Raw genomic sequence first — 22,073 nt, forward strand, 5'->3', positions numbered from 1 at the left:
GTATGCGCTAGAATGCCCATGTGGCCTGTTATACATAGGTGAAACTACACAAAAGGTCAAGGACTGCTTCTGTCAACACAAATCAAACATCAGAAATGAGAAAACAGCTCATCTCCCTGTCCCCTCCCATTTCTTGGAGAAAGGCCATCAGGCCAATCAATTAAAATTCATGGTGATTGACCATGCCAGGAAAAAGCCAAGAGGGGGAGACAGGATGAATGATCTATTATATAAAGAAGCCAAATGGATTTGGATTTTAGACACTATGTCCCCTAGGGGCCTTACTAAGTATCTTAGACAATGTTTTAACTGTAATTCTACATATGTAGTCTATTTAATAATGTTTTTAAAGTTTGTAATTTTCAATATGTGGGACTCACCACAAGGATGCTCAAAGATCATATTAGGGAACATTTACTTTCACTTGAGGCTGAGGTACCCGAAACTCCAGTGGCAAAACACTTCTTTAGACATACTAATCGCCTAGAAGCATTTATGTTTCAAGGTATTGAGGTAGTTAATATAGGTTGCAGAGGAGGAGATACATTTCAAATGCTTTGCACGAAAGAAGTATTTTGGATATATACTTTGCGTACAGGGTCTCCATTTGGTATCAATAATTTAAAAGAAAAAAATATTGCTCCCTACTTATCTAGTTTCACAAAGTGCAAACATATATTGTTTGTATACTTATAAATGTGAGTGTGTACATTTGTAGATAAAATCAATACATTCACAAACATAACAAATAAGTAATTATAGAACGAAATGTAAATGATTAATGTTGCAGCCATATTCTCTATTGCATCTTTAAATGGTCCAGTGCTTTTGCTGGTGCCAGACATCCACGGCTGCTACAAGCCCTCTGGCAATACTCCCAGCATCAAAGGCACCTGGTGATGATGTCACCTACCGACAATCAGTTCTCACAGGCAAAGTGCTAGCCGAACAAGGCAGAGAACCACATTGCTTCACAAAGGCAGACATTGGAAAAAAAACGGCTGCGCATCAGTGGTGGAATGAAAAAAATGAATGCTTTATTCAATGCTCATTAAAAAGTATAAACCGTTATGGAGCAGTGCACAATCGGATGCGTTTTGCGGCCCATAGTGGCGCTTCATAGACTACCTAGTTTATTCTTTTTAATGAGCATTGAGTAAAGCATTTGTTTTTTAATTTCCCCACTGATGTGATGCATAGGAGCCGGACCATTTTTGGTTGAGAACCTGGGTTATGCTTTCTTATTGGTGGGTAAATGTAAGCCTCCAATAAGCAAGCACTATCCATGGTGCTGAACCTAAAATGGGCTGGCTGCTAAGATTTACATTCCTGCTTTTAAAATAAAGATAGAAAGAGAACAAAGAAAATTTGATAATGGGAGAAAATTAGAAAGTTGCTTAAAAGTTCATGCTCTATCTGAATCATGAAATCCCAAAAATCATGTCTTGAATAACCATGATTTACAGTTTCTAGAACCTCACATCACCATCTTCTTACAGTTATAGATATTTGACAAAGACAAACCTTGTTCTTTACAGTGAGGTTTGGAACTTTTTGGAGAAATTTTAAACCTTGTCACTTCATGGTTTAAAGTGTGAGATCTGGTAAAATCCCATTTTAGAAGATAAGTTGCTTCCATTTTAATTTTTATGTAAATATTTCTTGCACTGTTCTTTATTTTGGATGAAAATATCAATGAAACAGAAAGCAAGGTTTCTTTCCTAAGATATGGAGAGTCCACAACGTCATCAATTACTAGTGGGAATATAACTCCTGGCCAGCAAGAGGAGGCAAAGCACACCACAGCAAAGCTGTTAAGTGTCACTCCCCTACCCACAATCCCCAGTTATTCTCTTTGCCTCTGTCAATGGAGGAGGTGAAGTATTGGTGTCTGAAGAAAATTGGATTTCTTTCGCTACAAGCAAGATTTTTGGGTCTAGCCGTAGTCCATGTTAATCTCTTCAGTAGAGTAGTGGTGGCTTTAAAGCAGTTAGTGGGCCTTGCTTTCTTTTCTAACATATGTGCTGCCCAGTATATTGAAAGCCAGTGTAGACTTACTCTGTTCTTTCTTTTTCTACAGGTCTCTGTGAGGAGTATGTCCTCTCACACCTTGTTAGCTGTCGTCCTGCCTGACAGCTAGATTGCAGGTAAGTGCCTTTTTGTCTTCTAGTTATGGAGATGTGCACTTTAGGGGCTTGTATATCCTTTATGCAGGATATTTTTAGGCAGGGAGCAGGCACTTATATTGTGACTAGAGACTAGGGGTTATTATCCTTTATTTGGGCTAAAGTATTCTCCCTTTTATTTTATGTGGGCTGTCTGTATTAAGCTATGTATATTTTTGTGTCAACGTTTCTGATTCAACATGATAAACGTTAGTCTCTCCCAGACACTGTTAGAACGGTTGCTCTGTGAGTTGTGAGGTTACAGTTGTGAAAAATGACTGTTGTGCGCTATTTCTATGTATTGAAATGTTAATTGTACATTACACATAGGGATTTTCATGGTGCCCCAATAGCAGATGGGCTAATGAATAATTTGCTGAATATGATGTTCTCGGTCTTCCGCCATTAAGGATTCATTGCGGGGAGGATGCTGCAATCTTTGCAGAGGGAGAAACGCGTGCTTGTATTTTGTCTGCGCAGTTTCTCGTTGGCGAGTCATGTGACCCGCTTTTTTGCTTCAATCCTATAGCGAAGAGGTGTCTGTTCTGATGCCGACTTCTTCTGTATGTAATTGATCGGCAGGAGAACTCTCTGCCATTTTTTCTTGGCCATTTATTTTTATTTTCATGTTAAGACTTTTCTGTCAGGCTGAGGTGTAGGGGTACTAATTGTTTGTTTAGCTAGCGAAGTGCTAAACACTCTCAGACCGGAGTTCTGATGTTAAAGTGACAGTATTTTCGAAATGTATATATTACAATAACATTTTTATTTTGAATTAGGGGCATGGAAGTCTCTGTGTTTTTTAATTTATGCTTGTTATACATTGAGGCACAAATTGTTTCGCCATACAATTCTCTGCTGCATGCTTAGCTAGAACTCTTGTATGTAGAGTTAGATTGTTGCCCACTGAGCCCAATGTCTCTCAGGACGATGCTGTTCAGGCAGTGCTACAGCTTTCTCCTTAAACGTCCTAAGCCTTAATGGCGTCACATGCAGTGTGCAGTGCAGGTATTTTTGAAATGTGTTCAGGATCTTTTTCTCCCTGGGAGTGATAGTTCCAGTTTAGGAACAGGGCCTAGGATTCTATTCAATTTTGCTTGTGATTCCCAAAAAAGAGGGAACTTTTCAACCTATTCTAGATGAAGTGTCTCAACAAGCTTCTCAGAGTACCGTCCTTCAAATGAAACCATTCGTTCCATTCTTCCTTTAGTCTAAGAAGGTCAGTTTATGATGACCATAAACCTGAAGGACGTGTATCTTCATGTTCCCATCCACAGGGATCATTTCAATTTTGCTTTTCTAGACAAATACTTTCAGTTTGTGGCTCCTCCGTTTGGCCTTGCCACAGATCCCAGAATTTTCACAAGAGTTTGCTTGTTTCAGCTACAAGGGTAGTTTTTTTAGGCAACATAATAGATTCCCTATCTATGAAAATTTTTCTGACAGAGGTCAGAAAATCCAAATATTGTTCCTCTTGCCTCTCTCTGCAGTCTCTGCACTCTACTGTTTGGCCATAAGTGGCTTAAAGGGACACTGAACCCAATTTTTTTCTTTCGCGATTCAGATAGAGCATGCAATTTTAAGCATCTTTCTCATTTACTCCTATTATCACATTTTCTTAATTATCTTGGTAGGTTTATTTGAAAAGCAAGAATGTAAGTTTAGATGCCGGCCCATTTTTGGTGAACAACCAGGGTTGTCCTTGCTGATTGGACAGCACCAATAAACAAGTGTTGTCCATGGTACTGAACCAAACATTTGCTGGCTCCTTAGCTTAGATGCCTTCCTCTTTCAAATAAAGATAGCAAGAGAATGAAGAAAAATTGATAATAGGAGTACATTAGAAAGTTGCTTAAAATTGCATGTTCTATCTGAATCTTGAAAGAAAAAATTTGGGTTCAGTATCCCTTTAAGGTATGGAGGTAATTGGTCTTATGGTTGCTTCCATGGACATCATTCCTTTTGCTCGATTCCATTTGAGAGCTCTGCAGTTCTGCATGCTCAGACTATGGAACGGATCTATCTCAGAGGATAGATCTAGATCAGTCGACATGAGACTTTCTTCTGTGGTGGCCTTCTCAGGAACATCTGTCTCAGGGCACATGCTTCCGGAGACTCTCCTGGTTGATTGGGACCACGGACGCCAGCCAGCTGGGCTGGGGAGCAGTCTGGGACTTGTTAAAGGCACAGAGGTTATGGACTCGGAAGGAGTCTGCTATCTCCATAAACATCTTGGAATTGAGAGCAATTTTCTATGCTCTTATGTCCTTAGCCTGGTTTATCAGGTTCCAGTCGGACTACTTCACCTCAGTGGTTTACTTCAACCACCAGGGAGGAACTCAGAGTTCCTTAGCCAGGAAGGAGGTGGCTCAGATTGTTCAGTGGGCGGAAGCTCACAATTGTTGTATATCTGCCATCCACATTCCAGGAGTGTACATCTGGGAAGCGGATTTCCTGAGCAGACATTTCATCCTGGGGAGTGGGTTCTCCATCCTGAGGTGTTCTCCAGGTTAACCCTCAAATGGGGGGTGCTGGAGTTGGATCTGATGGCATCTCGGCAGAATGCCAACCTTCCAAGGTACGGTTCAAGGTCAAGAGATTCACAGGCCGCTATGATAGATGCTCTGGCAGTTCCTTGGGATTTCAATCTAACATTCCTGTTTCCTTTGTTTGATCTCATTCCACAAGTCATTGCTCGTATCAAACAGGAGAGAGCTTCGGTAATTCTAATATCTCCTGCATCGCCTCGCAGGATCTGGTATGCAGACTTAGTGAAAATGTCTTTTCTTCCACCTTGGAGGTTGCCTCTGAGGAAGAATATTCTAACTCAGGGTCCATTTTTTCATCCAAATCTCGTTTCTCTGAAGCTGGCTGTTTGGATTGTACGCTTAGTTCTGTCTAAGCATGTTTTTTCTGAGTCAGTCATAAAGACCATGATTCATGCTCTCAAGCCTGTTACTAGATAGATTTACCATAAGGTATGGCATAAATACCTTTATTGGTGTGAATCCAAAGGCTACTCTTGGAGTAAGGTCAGGATTCCTAGGATTTTCTCCTATTTCCAAGAAGGTCTGGAGAAGGGATTGTCAGTCAGTTCTCTGAAGGGTCAGATTTCTGCATGATCTATTTTGTTACACAAGCGTCTGGCGGATGTGTCAGATGTTCAATCTTTTTGTCTGGCCCTGGTCAGTATCAGGCCTGTGTTTAAGTCTGTTGCTCCTCCTAGGAGCCTTAACCTTCTTCTTAAAGTTCTGCAACAGGCTCCGTTTGAGCCATTGCATTCCATAGATTTAAGTTGTTATCTTGGAAGGTTTTGTTTCTTATTGCTATCTCTTCTGCTCTGAGAGTCTTGGAACTCTCGGCTTTGCAGTGTGATTCGCCTTACCTTATCTTTCATGCTGATAAGGTAGTTCTTCGTACTAAGTTTGGTTTTCTTCCTAAAGTGGTTTCGGATAGAAATATTGATCAGGAAATTGTTGTTCCTTCTCTATGTCCTAATCCTTCTTCTCATAAGGAACGTTTGTTGCACAACTTGGATGTTGTGCGTGCTCTAAAATTCTACCTACAGGTGACTAAGGATTTTCACCAGTCCTCTGCCCTGTTTATTTGTTTATCCGGAAAGCATAAAGGTCAGAAGGCTACTGCTTCTTCTATTTCCCTCTGGTTGTGAAGTATGATTTGTTTTTGCTTATGAAGACTGCTCATTCCACTAGGGCTGTCTCTTCTGATTAGGTTTTCAAAAATGAAGCTTCTGTGAAACAGATTTGCAAAGCTGCAATTTGGTCCTCTCTGCATAGTTTTTCCAAATTTTAGTTTGATTTGATTCTTTTGCCTCGGCTGAGGTTTCTTTTGGGAGAAAGGTTCTTCAAGCGGTGGTGCCTTCTGTTTAGGTCTGCCTGTCTTGTTCTACTTTCCTAGTCATCTGTGTCCTTTAGCTTGAGTAATGGTTCCCACTAGTAGTTGATGACGTTGTAGACTCTCCATATCTTAGGAAAGAAAACAAAATGTATGCTTAACTGATAAATTTAGTCCACGACCCCACCCTTAATTTATCACAATTATTTTTGACTAAACCTCAGGCACCTCTACACCTTTGTGTTATTTTTATTTTTCCATTTTCCTTCGGTCGAATGACTGGGGATTGTGGGTGGGGGAGTGACACTTAACAGCTTTGATGTGGTGCTCTTTGCCTCCTCCTGCTGGCCAGCAGTGATATTTCCACTAGTAATTAGTAACTAGTAACTAGAAAATGACGTTGTGAACTCTTCATATCCGGAAATAAATAAATTAATCAGGTAAGCATAAATTTTGTTTTTCTTAATGAGTGGATAATGAATTGAAAAAAATAACTTTTAACATTAAAAATTTGAAAAACACCATTGATTAAACATGGCCATATACAAATGACATTCATATTGTTTAACACTTATCATAATCATCCCTCTATTCAATTGCAAAACACATACATAAAGTCCATTAACCCCAGTAACTCATTATATAAAGTTCCAAGTGCCGTTGTGGGAATATGGAGATCAAATTTCTCGTGCGTTAACAATTTCAGCTGGGAGATTCTGATAACTTTCTTAATGAAAAAGCAACACGATACATTTTCTCAGAGTGCATCAAGTCACCGCATCAAACATACAGTATATACGATGCACTGTAATTCACACATCTTTACTATTTTTTTTGTCACCACCTGAGGGGTTCAAGTGGGGCAAAGCCCCTCCGGTAAACCTTATTCCCCAAGGTTCACTTGGGGTGGATGCCAGTGGATCGGCGGGGCGCCTTGCTTAAACCTCCCAGGCAGAGGCAAGAAAAAATAGTGTAGACGGTGGAATTACAGTACATTGGGCTTTACCCACAGCCGCTTGCGTAATGTCAGGATTTCTGACTTTACCTGTAGCATATATACATAAAGCCCACTAAACACTTACCAATGCAGGAAAATGCTGGGTCTTGTGCACCAGCATTCTCCAAAACATATATTTAGGTCCATGTTCACACTCACTGTGACATCAGCGAGAGGGGGCAGCACATAAAGCAAGACTGCGGCTAAATGACTGTATAGAATATTTTCTTTTTTTCAAAAAAATATTTGCACTTAACGCTAACAAACTGTATGGGTTAGTTAACACATATACATTTAACTTTTGACATTCTTTGATTTAAAATTATTTAAGCTTTTAGATAAACTGTCCCTTTAAATTATGGTAATGGTTTATGTATCAAAGGCCTTGAAGGCCTGCAGAAATTTTCCTTGTCTAGTAACATTGTCCACATGGACCTTGATAAACGAGGGCCATAAAGTGCGGTACAAATCATATTCCCATGCAGGACAAAATCAATATAACAGCTAAATATGTTAAACTAAATAAACTGATGCAAGCCAATAGTGACTCCCCCTTTATCTTTGGATATGATCTGTTAGTTAAAGGACTCTGGAACAATGATTCTAAAATCTATATAAGCTTCATGTATTGCTCCACCCAGGTCTATCCCTCTCCATTTGTCTTAAAAGCTATCATTTTATCCTTTACAGCATGTGCTACTTCTCAGAGGGACCAGATTGTTTTTTTCTTTTGCAGACATGGATGCATCTAAAATGCAATTGTTCAAATATTCCATCTATGTTTTCTTAAGTAAAAAATATCAGTCTCTCTAAATTGTAAAATTGCTATTTTTGTATAGTTGCATAGTGTCTGTACCTGGTTCAGCAGCGTGCATGTATGGATATTGGCTCTGTCTATTCCCTTTGGTATTCTGGTTGGTATTATCTGGGGATATGAGACAAGATATAGACAGTTTTCATTATCTATGCACCGTTAATGAAATTAGCAACATGCTTGACTCATTAACCCCTTAACGACAGACGTACCCTGTATGTCACCTGTCAAAAGGGAGTCCCAGGGCAGTAACAGCTTGGGTCTCGCCGACGCTGACAGTCTCAAGACCACAATATTTCTGTATGCCTCATTGCCTGTCATTAAGGGGTTAAATCTATTGTCTTTCATAAAGCCCTGGGGATATGGTGGAAGGGGTACATACTAATTAATTACTGTAGCACTCCCAGAGGTTCCAGCTGCCCTGGATGTGCAAGGTAGTGCCCTTTTTACATGCCAAGTGCCCTGTACAGCCAGGCGGGAGAGGGGAAAATAAAAGCCAGGAATAGTTACTAGAAGATCAAGATCCCACCTGTACCACTAAATCTGTACTGTTTAGTTTTCCCAAAAACTTTATGGTTTAGAACCTCTTCTAGTACAAAGTCTGTGTATAAACTATTAACGGTGTAACAATAATGTGTTGTAAAATTATTGTTTCTCCCCTTACAGCAACCATCCACCTTTGCTCAAGCACGCCATATTATCCGAACAGAAGGCTTAGGGCTCAAAGGGCTCAACAAAGGTCTAACCGCCACATTAGGACGACACGGAGTCTTCAATATGATTTATTTTGGATTTTATTTCAATGTGAAAAATGCAGTTCCTGACAGCAAGGTAACATTTGTTTATGTATTGCCTTGTCTGTAGAAAAGGCCTTCCTTGCAGTTTAATGTTACAGTAAAATGTTTTAAAATAAAAAGATATGAAAGGTATATGGACAGATAGAGAGACAGATAGCTAGACCGACAGATAGAGACAGATAGACAGAGAGACAAATGGATAGATAGAACAGATTGGTAGACAGAAGATGGACAGATAGACAAACAGACAGATAAGTGTAACAGTCAGTACTGTGTATGAGATACTACTGATGTTTGTATACACACAATACAAAAACTGATATGGGATGTGGGTATAGCTCAATGCAGAAAATGTTGTTAAATTCAGCATACATTAGTGACATACCAACATATCTGAACTATGAACTAGTGATCTTGCATATTTCCTTTAGTTTGTGAAGCATAAAGAAAAACAGAATACAAACATCTGTCAAATTGCATATAGCACTGAATATAGAAAATGGCATGTAAGAGGTTTTGTCTTTGGGGTAGATTTATAAATAGGCGAGCGGACATGATTTGCTGTAGTGAATCATGTCCGCTCAACCTCACTAAATGCCAACAGCATACGCTGTCAGCATTTATCATTGCACAAGCATTTCTGGTGAAATCCTTGTGCAATGCCGCTCACTGGTGGCCAATCAGCCGCTAGCAGGGGACTTCAATCATCCCGATCGGGGTGATTTCAGACCACCACCTAAAAGGTGGCAGACAAGTTAAGGAGCAGCGATCTTACGACCGCTGCTTCTTAACATCTGTTTCAGGCGGACCTGAAACGATGGGGCTCCGAAGCAGCGTGCACTGATTAATAAATGGAGCCCTTTATCTCTACCAGCTGAAATAACTACTCAGTCACACCCAAAATTTGTATTTGTAATTTTTTTTTTCAACATTACTCAATTTTATAAAGCCTGATACTATCCCTACATAAATCAAAACCAGCTTTAAAGAATTAGGTGCACATCAATTTTTAAAATATCTTTGTATTTAAACAGCAGTGTAATGCAATATATTTATATCAAATTACTATTTCAAATAAAGCGCAAGAAGATGTGACCCTTATCATTTTGATAAACGCAGCTTTTTTGCTTCGGGATTACTGAGCTTGGTACTAGTACCTCTACTTCATAATTAGAAACTGTTTTGTAAAAAATATTAATTATTATTATTATTATTATCAAGTTTGCTTAGTTCTCTGGGTATTCTAGGTCGGCTCAGGAATGTACGTTTGTCTTTAGCCATATGGCTGCAGTGTTTGCAACAATGTTTACAGCAATGTACATGCACATATCTTGAGCTCTATATGATAGCCGTGTTTGCAACAATGTTTGTAACAATCTCTTCATATAGTCTTCATGACACATGCACTCTCCTGGGCCTACCTCAGTCATGAAACAAAGTTTTAACAAAGGATACGAAGTGAAAGATTTTAATTTATTAAATTGCATTCTCTATCTGAATCACAAAACTTTCATTTCTACTTGCTGATCCTGTAATTCATTACTTTGATGTCCCTTTAAAGGGATGAGAAACAGTCTGTTTAAATGATATAATAAAAAAAGCACTAAAAGGCTTATACTTAATAGAAATCATTGCAATATATATATGTATTTTAATTTTTCATTTCTTTTCTTTTTTTTTAACTTCATTTGTGCAGTTTCCATTACTTCCTGCCACAGCCTTTCAAGGGTACTGGGGCCTCTGCAGGATGCTTATCTAGCCTGACCTTATAAGTCTTCTAGAGTAACATGAGCTGGTTTAGTATTAAGTGAATACTAAATAATACTGAACAAGGAACACAGCAACCCCGGATGATTGCTTTGGCCCTGGGGTTGCCATGTTCTTTGTTCAGAGGAGGATCCCCTGCTATTTCGGGGCTGGACTGACCTTGCTAGGCAGGATCAGACTTATATACTTCAGGAAAGTTCTCCTCTGTGAATAGCTCAGTTCGGCTAAAAGAGGTTGCTCCTAGGTGGTAACTGGCCATAGAACAAGCTACTGAGCTGTTGTTTGTTCCTGGTAGAGCGCTTCTCTTTCTGTAAACAATCACAATATAAACATATGTTAAAATATGATACAAGACTATGTGCTTTTAACAACCCAGTTGTAGTTAGTCCTAAATATGTTCATACTTGAGTTTTTCTATAGATTACATCTGATTTTCAATCATCAGCACCTTGTTTGACATTTGAAAAATGTTTACTATGTGGCACCTGATGTAAGGTTCACACTACAAATGCATATTGTATGAGCTGTGGGGTGCAGCTGCCACTACAGTAATGTTAGTAATTACCGGAATCTTCATGCGCGTAAATGTTACTGTAATCTGGAACAGGATTAGCTCACTTAAAGGGACCGTAAACTAAACATTTCTATCATGCATATGAAAAAGCACTGTTTAGACATGTTAAAGTATTTGTTTGGGGAAAAAAAGTTAGTTGTTTTGTTTGATTTTGAAGTTAATAGGAAGTGCATGTTTATGTTCTGGAACGTAAAGGGACATTAAAGTTATTTCTTTATTAATATGTTAGAAATTATTTACTGAATGGCAACACAACCACAAACAAAATAAATGTTATAAAGTTTTTAAAACCTGTAATTTTGTTAGAAAAACATGCTTTGTTTTATAGTCCTGGACACACCCCTTGAATGTTGTTTATATTTCCAGTTAGGAAAAGATATATAAATGAGCTCCTGCAAACATCACACAATACATGGCAGCATGTGATAAAGTCAGAGTTTTGCATTAGATTAAATTCACTCCAGCCACTTTGGGGGAAATGGAAACACTACAATTTTTAATTTCAAGTTGCAGAAAAAGCAGACAAAATAAATTATGAAAGTGCATTGCAATGTTTTTTTTTTAATTACACATATTTAAATATTTTGGGCTAGATTACAAGTGCAAACGAACAGTTGTGCGCAAGCGAAAAGGGGTTTATTGCGGCTCTTTGCACACATCTGAAGTAGCGTGCGTATTACGAGCTGAAAGTAAATGAGCTTGCTCCAGCAAAATTGAATTTAAAGGGACACTGAACCCAATTTTTTCATTTTGTGATTCAGATAGAGCATGCAATTTTAAGCAACTTTCTAATTTACTCCTATTATCAAATTTTCTTCTTTCTCTTGCTATCTTTATTTGAAAAAGAAGGCATCTAAGCTAAGGATCCAGCCAATTGTTGGTTCAGTACACTGGACAGCACTTGTTTATTGGTGTGTGTGTGAATTGATCCACCAATCAGCAAGACCAACCCACGTTGTTCACCAAAAATGGGCCGGCATCTAAACTTACATTCTTGCTTTTCAAATAAATATACCAAGAGAATGAAGACAGTGTGATAATAGGAGTAAATTAGAAAGTTGCTTAAAATTGCATGCTCTATTTGAATCACAAAAGAAAAAATTTGGGTTTAGTGTCCCTTTAACTCGCATCAGGATAGCTCGACCTCAGATCTCTGACATCAAAATCACATTTAAAAGTACAGTTACACTCATGACACTGTAAAATAAAAATTATTAAAAAAAAAAAAAAAAGGTTATAAGGGCTCAAAGATATGAGGTAGTAGCTGAAAACATGAAAAATCATATTTATTTATATTTAACCCCTTAACGACCACAACATACTTTGTACGGCGCTGGCCGTTAAAGAGACAGTCAAGTCCAAAATAAACTTTCATGATTCAATTAGGGAAGGTAATTATAAACAACTTTCCAATTTACTTTTATCACCAATTTTGCTTTGTTCTCTTGTTATTTTTAATTGAAATCTAAACCTAGGTAGGCTCATATGCTAATTTCTTAGACCTTGAAGGCCGCCTCCTAATCTAAATGCATTTTGACAGTTTTTCACCACTAGAGGGCATTAGTTCATTCGTGTCATATAGATAACATTGAGCTCACGCACGTGAAGTTACCTAGGAGCACTGATCGGCTAAAATGCAAGTCTGTCAAAAGAACTGAAATAAGGGGGCAGTTTGCAGAGGCATAGCTACAAGGTAATTACAGAGGTAAAACATATTTTATTATTACTGTGTTGCTTATACAAAGCTAGGGAATAAATAATAAAGGGATTATCTATCTTTTTAAACAACAAACATTCTGGTGTTGACTGTCCCTTTAAGGGATTGTTTGATTAGAATAGCTACTAGACCTTCCCTCTCTCCTGCTGTCTTCCTGAAATAGCACGGTCACAGGGTACATTGCTGGTCATTAAGGGGTTAATAAAGTGTTTAACTGTGTTTGTACTGGAAATATTTCACATTCTTTTTCTTTTATGGGAATATGTTCTATGTATTTTTAAATAGATATTCCTATATATATATATATATATATATATATATATATATATATATATATATATATATATATATATGTATATATCTATACCTATATATAATCATATAGGTATAGATTATACCAAAAATTATCAGATATATGTAGAAATATGTATTTAAGAATAAATAGAACATATGTGAACAAGATTATTTAATGTCAGGTTAGCGCACTTGGTTAAACGTGATTGGGTTTGCGCGACTTGTTGGGTGTTATTTTTTTTTACACTTTTCGCGCTCTATTGAAGTTTATGGGAGAATACATTAACGTGGTCGCGATATTTGAAGTACGGCTTTTTGCCCGTGTTGGTTTAGCGTGAGAGAACAACAAGGTTTTTATCTTTCTTTGGTGGAGGTTATAAGGAAGTTGAAACGTAAGATAAATAACTATGCTAACAATAAGGCAATCATAAGACTTATTTCATTTTAAGACACACTGGAAGCTAAGTGACTTAGAAAAATGGTGCAGTTGTAGCATATTTCTGTAATTCATTGCAGAGGTAAATGCGGAAGTAAAACTACTGTTTGTAGCTGAAACATTTTAAAGAACATTTAATCCTATAGACAATATTTTCCTTGTCGAACTAACAAGAGCTCGTCATCCAGCTTTGTGGATGTCTCAACTTTCTGTTGGCAACTTACTTACCTTAATCTTGTATCTTTCTTATACAGAGGACAGGGTGATAGGATGTCAAATACGGTGCAACCAGCTTCTCCAACTGAAACCCAGAAACACAAAGCAAGCTCTTACTGTAACACTCACCTCTTCCTCATGCAATCTAATTCTGATTGGATTAGTGTCACGTCACTCGCATGTCTCAGGAACTGGCAACTACAATTAAAATATTTATATATAAATATATCTCCCTTGTGACTGTGCACCTCTGTATATTGTTTTCCTTTTTATATATAAATATATGTTTAAAAAAATGAGGCATCTGAAAATTAAGGTGCATTAAATATTCCGTTTGGTGTATATACATTTTAAAAAGATTCTCTTCATTTACTAGTGGCGCGCTAACAAAAAAATTGTCTCGCATGCTAATTGCGCGCAATGTAAAATTTTAACATGGCCGGGTTAGCGCATATTACAAGTTGAAAAAGTTAGCGTACAAGCGAAACCCCATACCCGCTAACTTCAGGATTTTCGATATCAGGACCGCGTTAACTTCTTCTCCCCTTAGACTTCAATGGAGCGAGCTGAATTAAAAAAAATAACACTTATCATTTGCAGACTGAACCGACATGCATTAGACCTACAGCGCTAAACCCGAAGTGAGTTGCGAGTATTTTACATTCCAATATTCTTCACTCAGAAGAAAATGTTCTATTTATTTTTAAATATCTATGTGTGTATATATATATATATATATATATATATACATATACAGTGTGTATATATATATATATATATATATATATACATATACAGTGTGTATATATATATATATATATATATACTGTGTGTATATATATATATATATATATATATATATTTACCAGACGTCCCAGTTTGAGTGGGATTGTCCCTGTTTGGAGGCGCTGTCCCAGTGTCCCACCCGATTGTTCATTCTTTCCCAGCCGGTGCCAGCATTACAAATACTGGCAATGCAAAAGCCGTTTTTTTTTTACATTCTGATTGCAATTGACTAGCATAGCTGACATGGGCAGTATTATCACGAAATGCTATACTGTGTAGGTCCCTGAATGCCCCCTCTTAACTCAAAATAAATTGCAAGTACCACACAACCCTCTGATTGGAAGCCACCCTAAGTGACACCCCAAAAATAGCTTTATTCAGCCAATCCAAAAACGTGCTGCGGTGAGATAAATTTAAGGTGTCATCTGACAAAACACTGACAGCAGCAGTGACAGTGCAGGGCAGAACCAGGGCTATAAGGTACTGGTAATAATCGTGGAAGAAAAGGGAAAAAAAGACTGAACCAGGACACGAAGAGAGTCAGTAACGGGAGCAAAGCAGGGCCAGGAAAGAGTTATTTATAACCGTGGCACCAAGGCACACAGGGCAGAACAGGAGCAAATAAGACCAGGAATATCCAAGCTACCTCCCGTACACACTACCATGCCTTCCCTCAGAGTGAGCATAATCAGTTCAGGAAATTGGTGAGTCAGAATCAGCCGTCATCACTATGCCACAAGCAGTAATTATCACTCATTTGGGTCATAGTCTCATAAGGACTGACCCATTGAAACTAGGAGGTAAATAATAAATGCAACCAACTGGGATATTGGTGTAATATTATCCAGTACTGGTATTTATTTACGGGAGCAACAATTGCGTCACTTAATTTCCTTAAACTAGATTCTCTTATTTTACTGGTACAGTCTCCAACTCCCATCAATAAATGTTGAAATCCTAATCTTCTCTGTTTGGGTCAGTGCTTACTATGAATACTACGTGCTTCTACACTAACCTCCCATCACTAGACTAGCGCTGACCTCTCAACTACAACTATTAACCGCTAATGACTTCTAGTTACTATTGGCTTATCGATTAGGATCCGAGGAATGTAGTTGTTATCCCTCCCAAAGCTCTAGGGAGCAGCATTAGACATTATTGTCTGTCTCTTCTCTCTCTATTATACAGCAGATGCAGAGAGGTTAAATAGAGATTTAAAAATTAGCCTTTGTTGTCCGACAAAATGAAGCATTCAAGTGCAACAGAACAAACTACTACTCTTTTATATGGATGAAAAATAAAAGGGAAGGGTGTAAAGGAGGAGCTCCGTTTTTTACATTTTGCTATAGGTCCTAGGGTTTCTTTAGTTTTGTCCCAGACTGGTCAAGCAGTAGCCTCCCATCAATGAGCATTCTGCCCCTGCTCTTCAACTACTGACTGATAATTCAGTTTTATTACTTAAATCTGGTCATGAGCACAGACCAGCAGTTTAATGCTTCCATATCACAGTACTTACATTCATCCCTGTACAATTGCAGGGCCTGTATGTGTCTCCTTATGTGCACCATGCTGTTGCATTGGTCATACTAATGATAATTAACACTGCGGACACAGATGCCAACATGTATATTGTTTAATATAATTCCTCTACATATGTAGAAATACTAATTTGCATAGCCATATCCTCACCATCTCTCAGTAGTTTCTGCTTTAACTTCTGACTTTTCCAAACCTAACTACTTTCATATAACGGAATGATCTAGTGGTACTTATGGATACCTTCTATTCCAATCAGAGCCTGTTTTTTAAGAGATTAAATTATGAATTTGTGAGTTTTGGGAAAATTAGTTCCGGTCTGCAATCGCCATGCCCCCTTGACCACGCCCCTTAACCACACCCTGACCATACAGCGCTAGGTGGTCCCAGTTTCACTTCTAAAAATTATAGTAAGCCAATATATATAAAACAAGAGTATTGCATTGAGCAATGATACTTTTTTATTGGACTAACTATACATTTATAAGTTGACACGCTTTCGGAAGAATGTCCTCCTTTTTCAAGTCTGAAGCAATACTGACCAATTTGATGGAATTTATAGATTATATCTTAAAACACAGGATGGCTAAACAAGATATTATTATTATTATCGGTTATTTGTAGAGCGCCAACAGATTCTGCAGTGCTAATGTATATATGTATTTTTTTTTAAAATATATATCTTTACCTATATATCTATATGAATATTTACAGGTATAAATATATATATATATATATATATATATATATATATATATATATATATATATATATATATATATATATATATACAGGTATATAAAGAAATGTCTATTTAGAAATACGAAGAACATTTTCTTCTAAGTGAAGAATATTGGAAAGTAAAATATTTTCATTAAAAACACTGTTAAACATATGTAAAAATATTAAAATTAAATATTATTTTTCATATTCAAATGTATTTGAGTGGAAAGGGCTCCAAAGTGTATATATGTGTTTTATATGTATGTATATACTATAAACACATAAATACAAACACACCATATATATATATATATATATATATATATATATAAATATATATATATAGCCAAGAAGAGCACTCTCACTCAGTCCAGCAGCTGCCAGGGTGCTAGTCTGCATACACATAGAACAAATAAAACTTGTACTCTCTGGTCTTTTCCAAAGTCTTTACTGTAAAAAGTAAGTGACGTTTCAGGGACAAAGTATCCTCTTCACAGTAAAGACTTTGGAAAAGACAATAGAGTGCCAGTTTTATTTATTCTATGTGTGTATATATATATATATATATATATATATATATATATATATATATATACATATGTATGTTGGTCTGAGGACGAGGGAAACCTCGAAACGTCACTGTATTAAAGAAGTTATTTCTACATTCCAAGACCCGGTGAGTGCCTTTCTTTCTGGACGTTGTGTATTTATTTTCAAAGTGCACCCCGGGCAGAAGTCTGATATTTTACTTCTGTGAGTGCTGTACCACCATTCTGCTTCAGGTAAGGACTGTGGTTGGAGCAAACGCACGTATACTTGTTTCCCATTGGTTGCTGCATGCTCACCTGGAGTTCCACAGGTGCCTTTTGTTTTTGAGCTGCTGCAGAGTATGCTCATTAATGAGAGCCGGCATGTGACAGCAGAGATGGCAAACTGAAATCGTCCCGACCTGATTCCCAAGCCCTGTCAAATTGCATAATAGCAGAGCGGGGTCTCTTAGGTAATCATTTGGCCAATTATACATGTGGGCAGTGGATGGCACTTCACTGACCCCAGATGCTTGCGGACAGGTTCCCTAGATAGGAACTTTGGCTGCCTGCATGATGTTAAATGGGAATTTCAGAATATGCATTTAACCCCTTTGCAGCAGATAAACTGCTATTTATACAATAAATTTATCTAATTTTTTCAGAGCGTGCGTCTTTCAGGACTGTGTAAAGAAACATATTAAAAAGATTAACAATATAGAGCATTTCCTTCTTAATATGGGAAGATTCCACAGCTGCATTCCTTACTTGTGAGAAATACTGAACCTGGCCACCAGGAGGAGGCAAAGACACCCCAGCCAAAGGCTTAAATACTTCCCCCACTTCCTCATAACCCCAGTCATTATTTGCCTTTCGTCACAGGTTTGTGCCTTGAAGTTCTATCTTCAGGATACGAAGGAATTTAGACAAACGTTTTTCTCTGTTTTTTTTCCACAGGAAGCGTGGGTGTCAGAGGGCCTCTTCAACTTCCTTATCTTTTTGTCTGAGTGTCATCAGTTTAGCATAGAAACGGAGGGACATAAGCCTCCTCTGAGGATTACGGCTCATTCCACGAGAGCAGTAGTTTCCTCTTGGGCCTTCAAAAATGAGGCCTCTATGGATCAGATTTGTAAGGCGGCTACCTGGTCCTCCTTACATTCTTTTTCCAAACTTTACAAGTTTGATGTTTTTGCTTCTGCTGAAGCAGCCTTCGGGAGAAATGTTTTGCAGGCTGTGGTGCCCTCAGATTAGGGTCCGCCTCTCTCTTTTCCCTCCTGTTAGCATTCTGTGTACTCTAGAGCTTGGGTATATGTTTCCCACAAGTAAGAAATGCAGCTGTGGACTCTTTGCATATTAAGAAGGAAAACTTAAATTATGCTTACCAGATAATTTCCTTTCCTTCTGTATGGGAAGAATCCACAGCTCCCGCCCGTGTTCTCCGATGGGCGGCCCTAAATTTACATTTATTTTTCTGGCACCTTTTTCATCCTGATATTTCTCCTACTGTTCCTTGATCCCTCGGCAGAATGACTGGGGTTATGAGGAAGTGGGGGAGGTATTTAAGCCTTTGGCTGGGGTGTCTTTGCCTCCTCCTGGTGGCCAGGTTCAGTATTTCCCACAAGTAAGGGAGTTTTATCTCAATTATTTTACAAATGCTACCGTTAGAGAGTAGAAGCTAGGAGGTTTTAACGTCTGTGCTCCAGACGGATGGTGAACATGTTCTTATGTTTTCACTAAGTTTTATATCCTATCAGAGGCTCCACGGGATGTTGGTGAGAATTCTTTATGTTAGGTCATAATCTTTGGTGGCAGCAGTTTGAGAGTTTTACCTTGCCAAGTGCACATGCTGTTTTTAGCATGTTTTGTAGATTGTTAAACAAGACTTATTAAGCTTTTAATTCTGTTACCAGTAATATGGATAAATCACCTGACCTACAAGCCACCGCCCCAAAAAAACAATTGATAACCTTTGACCATTGATCAATTCAAAAAATAAAAATAGTTTCACTCAAGTAAAAGAAAAATTCTAAAAACTTGCTTTAAACTTGCATGATTAAGATAGGGCATGCATTGTAAACAACTTTCCAATTTACTTTTATCATCAAATTTGCTTTGTTCTCTTTGCATTCTTTGTTGAAAGCTAAACCTAGGTAGGCTCATATGGTAATTTTAAGCCTTTGAGGACCGCCTCTTATGTCAGTGCATTTTGAAAGTTTTTCACAGCTAGACAGTGCTAGTTCTTGTGTTCCGTGTAGATAACATTCTGTTCACTCCCGTGGAATTATTTATGAGTCAGCACTGATTGGCTAAAATGCAAGTCTGTCAAAATAACTGACATAAGGGGCAGTCTGCAGAAGCTTAGATACAAGGTCAGAGGTAAAAAGTACATTAATATAACTGTGTTTGTTATGCAAAACTGTGGAATGGGTAATAAAGGGATTATCTATCTTTTTAAGCAATAATAATTCTGGAGTAGACTTACTTTAATTGAAACAAACATTCAAACGTTTACATAGAGAATTTTTATTCTCTGATTTGTTTTGCGCTCCTATGAGCACTTAGTCCAAGATAAAATCAGTTCATATGTTGCTTCCATAAAAAAAAAAAAGAAGTGATTTCTACCTGAAATCAAGATGATTTCTTAAAGAGACATTAAACACTAAATAAATGCTAGATAGAATGATGCATTTACAGAAAAGATTAGCTGGTTAAATATCAACAAAATAGGTTTTAGTGTCTATAAAACAATAGGAGCTGCCATGTTGTAACTTAAGTTACCTTCTCTGCTGTGGCTAATTAGGGACAGTTATAAATAGGTCACTATAGCGTGGAGCCAAAGGCTGTGTAGAATAAAACAGTGTTCTGCACTTCCATTTCTAGCAGGAACAGAAAAGCTCACAATTTCAGAAAAGGGGACAAAATATCGGCTAGATTTAGAGTTTTGTCGGTAAGGACCCGCGTAGCTAACGCCGGCTTTTTTCTGGCCGCACCATAAAAATAACTCTGGTATTGAGAGTCCACATAAAGGCTGCGTTAGGCTCCAAAAAAGGAGCGTAGAGCATATTTAACGCAGCTTCAACTCTCGATACCAGAGTTGCTTACGCAAGCGGCCAGCCTCAAAAACGTGCTCGTGCACGATTCCCCCATAGAAAACAATGGGGCTGTTTGAGCTGAAAAAAAACCTAACACCTGCAAAAAAGCCGCGTTCAGCTCCTAACGCAGCCCCATTGTTTGCTATGCGGAAACACTTCCTACGTCTGCACCTAACACTCTAACTTGTGCCCCGAGTCTAAACACCCCTAACCTTACACTTATTAACCCCTATTCTGCCGCCCCCGCTATCGCTGACCCCTGCATATTATTATTAACCCCTAATCTGCCGTAAACCGCCGCTACTTACATTATCCTTATGTACCCCTAATCTGCTGCCCTAACATCGCTGACCCCTATATTATATTTATTAACCCCTAATCTGCCCCCCACAACGTCGCCTCCACCTGCCTACACTTATTAACCCCTAATCTACCGAGCGGACCTGAGCGCTACTATAATAAAGTTATTAACCCCTAATCCGCCTCACTAACCCTATAATAAATAGTATTAACCCCTAATCTGCCCTCCCTAACATCGCCGACACCTAACTTCAATTATTAACCCCTAATCTGCCGACCGGAGCTCACCGCTATTCTAATAAATGTATTAACCCCTAAAGCTAAGTCTAACCCTAACACTAACACCCCCCTAAATTAAATATAATTTTAATCTAACGAAATTAATTAACTCTTATTAAATAAATTATTCCTATTTAAAGCTAAATACTTACCTGTAAAATAAACCCTAATATAGCTACAATATAAATTATAATTACATTGTAGCTATTTTAGGATTAATATTTATTTTACAGGTAACTTTGTAATTATTTTAACCAGGTACAATAGCTATTAAATAGTTAAGAACTATTTAATAGTTACCTAGTTAAAATAATTACAAAATTAACCTGTAAAATAAATCCTAACCTAAGTTACAATTAAACCTAACACTATACTATCATTAAATTAATTAAATAAAATACCTACAATTACCTACAATTAAACCTAACACTACACTATCAATACATTAATTAAATACAATATCTACAAATAACTACAATGAAATAAACTAACTAAAGTACAAAAAATAAAAAAGAACTAAGTTACAAAAAATAAAAAAATATCTACAAACATAAGAAAAATATTACAACAATTTTAAACTAATTACACCTACTCTAAGCCCCCTAATAAAACAACAAAGCCCCCCAAAATAAAAAATGCCCTACCCTATTCTAAATTACTAAAGTTAAAAGCTCTTTTACCTTACCAGCCCTGAACAGGGCCCTTTGCGGGGCATGCCCCAAGAAGTTCAGCTCTTTTGCCTGTAAAAAAAACATACAATACCCCCCCCAACATTACAACCCACCACCCACATACCCCTAATCTAACCCAAACCCCCCTTAAATAAACCTAACACTAAGCCCCTGAAGATCTTCCTACCTTATCTTCACCATACCAGGTTCACCGATCCGTCCTGAAGAGCTCCTCCGATGTCCTGATCCAAGCCCAAGCGGGGGGCTGAAGATGTCCATGATCCGGTAGAAGTCTTCATCCAAGCGGGGCAGAAGAGGTCTTCCATCCGATTGAAGTCTTCATCCAAGCGGGGCAGAAGAGATCTTCCATCCGATTGAAGTCTTCATCCAGGCGGCATCTTCTATCGACATCCATCTGGAGCGGAGCGGCAGCATCCTGAAGACCTCCGACGCGGGTTAGATTAGGGGTATGTGGGTGGTGGGTTGTAATGTTGGGGGGGGGGGTATTGTATGTTTTTTCTTACAGG

General features: G+C 38.0%; 1 protein-coding gene and 1 long non-coding RNA gene across 3 annotated transcripts in view; one reads left to right on the forward strand and one right to left on the reverse strand.

The window, feature by feature from the left end:
- Positions 1 to 13,728, reverse strand: part of LOC128645018 (uncharacterized) — a 261,753-nt gene extending 248,025 nt beyond the window's left edge. The window contains exons 1-2 of the long non-coding RNA XR_008400067.1: positions 13,645 to 13,728; positions 7,874 to 7,942 (exon numbers count right to left, since the gene is read on the reverse strand). This is a non-coding gene — a long non-coding RNA (uncharacterized LOC128645018). The remainder of the gene's footprint in view (positions 1 to 7,873; positions 7,943 to 13,644) is intronic.
- SLC25A21 (solute carrier family 25 member 21) overlaps positions 1 to 22,073 on the forward strand; it is a 939,705-nt gene that overhangs the window by 758,622 nt on the left and 159,010 nt on the right. For both annotated transcript variants that reach the window (XM_053697732.1, XM_053697731.1), the window contains exon 8: positions 8,498 to 8,662. In XM_053697732.1, coding sequence (XP_053553707.1) covers positions 8,498 to 8,662 — 165 coding nt within the window. The remainder of the gene's footprint in view (positions 1 to 8,497; positions 8,663 to 22,073) is intronic.

This window comes from Bombina bombina, chromosome 1 (assembly GCF_027579735.1).
Source record: "Bombina bombina isolate aBomBom1 chromosome 1, aBomBom1.pri, whole genome shotgun sequence".
NCBI classification, from domain to species: Eukaryota; Metazoa; Chordata; class Amphibia; order Anura; family Bombinatoridae; genus Bombina; species Bombina bombina.